The 3,823-nt window shown below is 42.7% G+C and overlaps 1 protein-coding gene across 7 annotated transcripts; it reads right to left on the reverse strand.

Annotated features, from left to right (window-relative positions):
- Nucleotides 1-378: 378 nt before the first annotated feature.
- Nucleotides 379-1,551, reverse strand: LOC105708243 (actin, cytoplasmic 2-like). Of its 7 annotated transcripts, none has more exons than XM_064373906.1 (2): nt 1,381-1,551; nt 379-1,257 (listed from the first exon to the last, which is right to left on the reverse strand). In XM_064373906.1, exons 1-2 carry the CDS (start codon nt 1,504-1,506, stop codon nt 379-381), a joined length of 1,005 nt encoding a protein of 334 aa, XP_064229976.1. In that variant the 5' UTR covers nt 1,507-1,551. The 7 variants fall into 7 exon arrangements, with proteins under 7 accessions (XP_064229976.1, XP_064229973.1, XP_064229972.1 ...); XM_064373903.1 differs by having other exon boundaries at nt 379-1,290; nt 1,375-1,551; XM_064373902.1 differs by having other exon boundaries at nt 379-1,227; nt 1,282-1,551.
- Nucleotides 1,552-3,823: the final 2,272 nt, after the last annotated feature.

The raw sequence follows: 3,823 nt of genomic DNA on the forward strand, positions 1-3,823 counted from the left end.
ACTCAGCCCTGACACATGAATACCCTGCACAGATAGGAGACTGCTGGCCACACAGACTTACCAAGCCAGACTTGTCTGCCCACAAGCACGTTTTAACCTCAGCCACGAAGTGACCAAGCCACATATATACTAAAGGTTGAAATCAAAGATATGTACAGGGTACCAAACAAATAACAAGGGGAACAGTTAACTTGAATACAAGGTCAAAATCAGCAACAAGTTCTACAATCCAGTGCTGATATCATATAACAAGCTTCAAGGACAATTTCTTTTCGAAGGCTTATTCCAGTTTCATGAGGCTAGCATGAGGTGTATGCATTTGCCAGGGGCAAATTTATACTTCCGAATTAACCCATGCAGCAACTGCTCATAGTCCGTTTAGAAGCATTTGCGGTGGATGATGGAGGGGCCCGACTCGTCATACTCCTGCTTGCTGATCCACATCTGCTGGAAGGTGGACAGCGAGACCAGGATGGAGCCGCCTATCCACAAGGAGTACTTATGCTCTGGGGGTGCGATGCTCTTGATCTTCATGGTGCTGGGTGCCAGGGCAGTGATCTCCTTCTGCATCCTGTTGGCGATGCCTGGGTACATGGTGGTGCTGCCAGACAGCACAGTGTTGGCGTACAGGTCTTTACGGATGTCCACGTCATACTTCATGATGGAGTTGAAGGTGGTCTCGTGGATGCCACAAGATTCCATGCTGAGAGAGGAAGGCTGGAACAGCGCCTCTGGAGACCGGAACCGCTTGTTACCAATGGTGATGACCTGGCCGTCGGGCAGCTCATAGCTCTTCTCCAGAGAAGAGAAGGATGCAGCGGTGGCCATCTCCTGCTCGAAGTCCAGGGTGACATAGCACAGCTTCTCCTTGATGTCACACACGAGCTCCCGCTCAGCCGTGGTGGTGAAGCTGTAGCCGCGCTCGGTGAGGATCTTCATGAGGTAGTCGGTCAGGTTCCGGCTAGCCAGGTCCAGACGCAGGATAGCGTGGGGAAGGGCATAGCCCTCGTAAATGGGAACCGTGTGGGTGACCCTGTCTCCAGAGTCCATAACAACGCCAGTGGTGCGCCCAGAGGCGTAGAGGGACAGCACGGCCTGCATAGCCACGTACATGGCCGGGGTGTTGAAGGTCTCAAACATGATCTGAGGCATCTTCTCTCTGTTGGCCTTGGGGTTCAGGGGGCCCTCGGTCAGCAGCACGGAGTGCTCCTCTGGGGCCACACGCAGCTTGTTGTAGAAAGTGTGGTGCCAGATTTTCTCCATGTCATCCCAATTGGTGACGACGCCGTGCTCGATGGGGTACTTCAGGGTCAGGATGCCACGCTTGCTCTGGGCCTCGTTGCCCACGTATGAGTCCTTCTGGCCCATGCCGACCATCACGCCGTGGTGCCGAGGGCGCCCGACAATGGAGGGAAACATGGCTCGGGGGGCGTCGTCCCCAGCAAAGCCAGCTTTGCACATGCCGGAACCATTGTCGATGACGAGCACAGCAATTTCTTCTTCCATTGCGACCGGCGGAGGAGTAGGGCGGCGAAGCAGCGAGAGAGCACTGTACGCGAGCTGGTAGCGGTGACTGAGCGATTTCTTTCTTAATGAGAAATGTATCCTTCATATTCTTAAGGCCTTTTGACACAATTGAATTAAAAGGATTATGGAAGTTCAAGATTTCGTGTTTAATGCAGGTGTAAGCGTGCATTACAGATACATGTGTACTTTCTTAGCACTGGTGGAATAGTATAATGATCAGGTTAAACTTGATTATACCTTGTAAATTAGATAAGCCATTTCACAGTAGGTGAAACTTTGGATGGGTAAAGCCACAGACCTTACTTATTTGGTTTTTTTTTTTTTTTTCATTCCAAATCTTTTCTTTGATGAGATTTGTTGCTGTATGGAGTCAATTGGGGATGAAATGGTCTGTGGTCACAAACTGTGAAGGTTGCTTAAATCTGTACTAAACATGAGATAATCATGGGTTGTCAGTTTAAATTGAGGAAAATGGGGAAGTCTTTTGGAATTTTTGTTTGAATACAAGTTTTGGTGAATACAAATGACACTCATTGATGTTTACAACATTTTTCTCCAATTCGTTCATTCTCTTAGAAATATGGCTGCAGAAAGGGGTGTAGGCCTGGGTCAAAGCATCTGAGTTATTTGCTGACCATGTCACTAAGAACTAATGAGCTGTATTGACTTTGGTGGGTTCAATTCAGTTTTCTCATCTATAAATTTTGAAGAGAAAACTGATCTTTTCCTAGTTCTGAGTTAGTTCCTACATTTCCAGGTTGGGTCATTTTGGTATACCTAAAATTACCACTTCCCACTAGAGTGTTAAATTAAGTTACAGGTAAAATTCTCTATAGAAATAACCATTATGATAATATGATCAAAGATGTACATTTATGACAAATATAAATATAGATGAGAGTGCAGAACAAGGAAGAGGAAATAAAGCTGTATGACAGCACAGTTTCTATATATATTAAAAAAAGATGTATTAGGTGCTGTAGATGGAAAAGTAAATATATTCTTTAGGAGTTTACAAATGGATACCAGTACTTACCACATTGATTAAACCAGAGCCAGCTCTGGGGAAAACTAGCACACAGAAGATTTTTTTTCTTCAGTGACTTTTCTTTCCTCTTCGCAGAACTCCCACATTATCCTAATTTGACCCTTTCAAGCCCAGGGTTTTAGGCTAACTCCCGTCAACCACCTCTTGCCATTGCAGGGCATACTCCAAGTTATTTTTCTTACTTGTACTATCATCTTCTGGAACTCATCCCCCTGCCTTTATTAACACTGGATGCATGGAGTTTGTGCTCAATAAATGTGTTGAATGGATGAATTTCAGAATGAATGGATTAATTATTTAATCAGTAACTCAAAGAGCATCCCAAACAAGGTAAGAAGTGGAAGTGATGCTGTAGCAGTCTAACAGAGAGAGAAGCTGGTGAATATAACAACCAGCAGACCTTTCACTGTGCCCTTCAAATTACTCATAGAACCTATGCACTGAATTTACCCTTCTCTAAACAAAAATAGATGACAAAAAGACAGACTAAATACAGTCAATACAAGCAATATGGCTAATAATTTTTTTTGGCATGGTAAGTAAAGAGTGAGTTATGGGAGAAGCAATTACAAAACCCAGGCATAATTCTCTTTTCAAAAAATCTCTTGCATTGCTGGTGGGAATATGAAATGGTATAGCCTCTGTGGAAAACAGTATGGTGGCTCCTCAAAAAATTAAACATAGAATTACCTTATGATTAAGCATTTCTGGGGATGTACCTGAAGAATTAAAGCAGGGATTCAAACAGATATTTGTATACTTCATTTATAGTGGCATTATTCACAGTAATCAAAAGGTGGCAATAACCCAAATGTCCATCAGCAGATGAATGGATAAACAAAATGTGATATATACATACCACAGAATATTATTCAGCCTTAAAAAGGAATGAAATTCTGATATATGCTACAACATGGATGAACCTTGAAAATATTATACTAAGTGAAACAAGCCAGACATAAAAAGATAAATATGTATGATTCTACTTATATAAGGAACTTACAGGAATAAATCAATAGAGACAGAAAGTGAAATAGTGGTTACTAGGTGCTGAGAACAGGAGGGAATTGAGAGTTATTGTGTAATAGGTATAGAGCTTCAGTTTGGGATGATGAAAAGTTCTGAAGATGGATGGTGCTGATGGTTGCACAACAATGTGAATGTACTTAATACCACAAAACAGTACACTTAAAAATGGTTAAAGTGGTAAATTTTATTTTGTATATATATATAAAATCATAATTTAAA

Source organism: Aotus nancymaae, unplaced genomic scaffold (genome assembly GCF_030222135.1).
Source record: "Aotus nancymaae isolate 86718 unplaced genomic scaffold, 86718_ANA_hifiasm-v0.15.2.pri h1tg000010l, whole genome shotgun sequence".
Lineage (NCBI taxonomy): Eukaryota > Metazoa > Chordata > Mammalia > Primates > Aotidae > Aotus > Aotus nancymaae.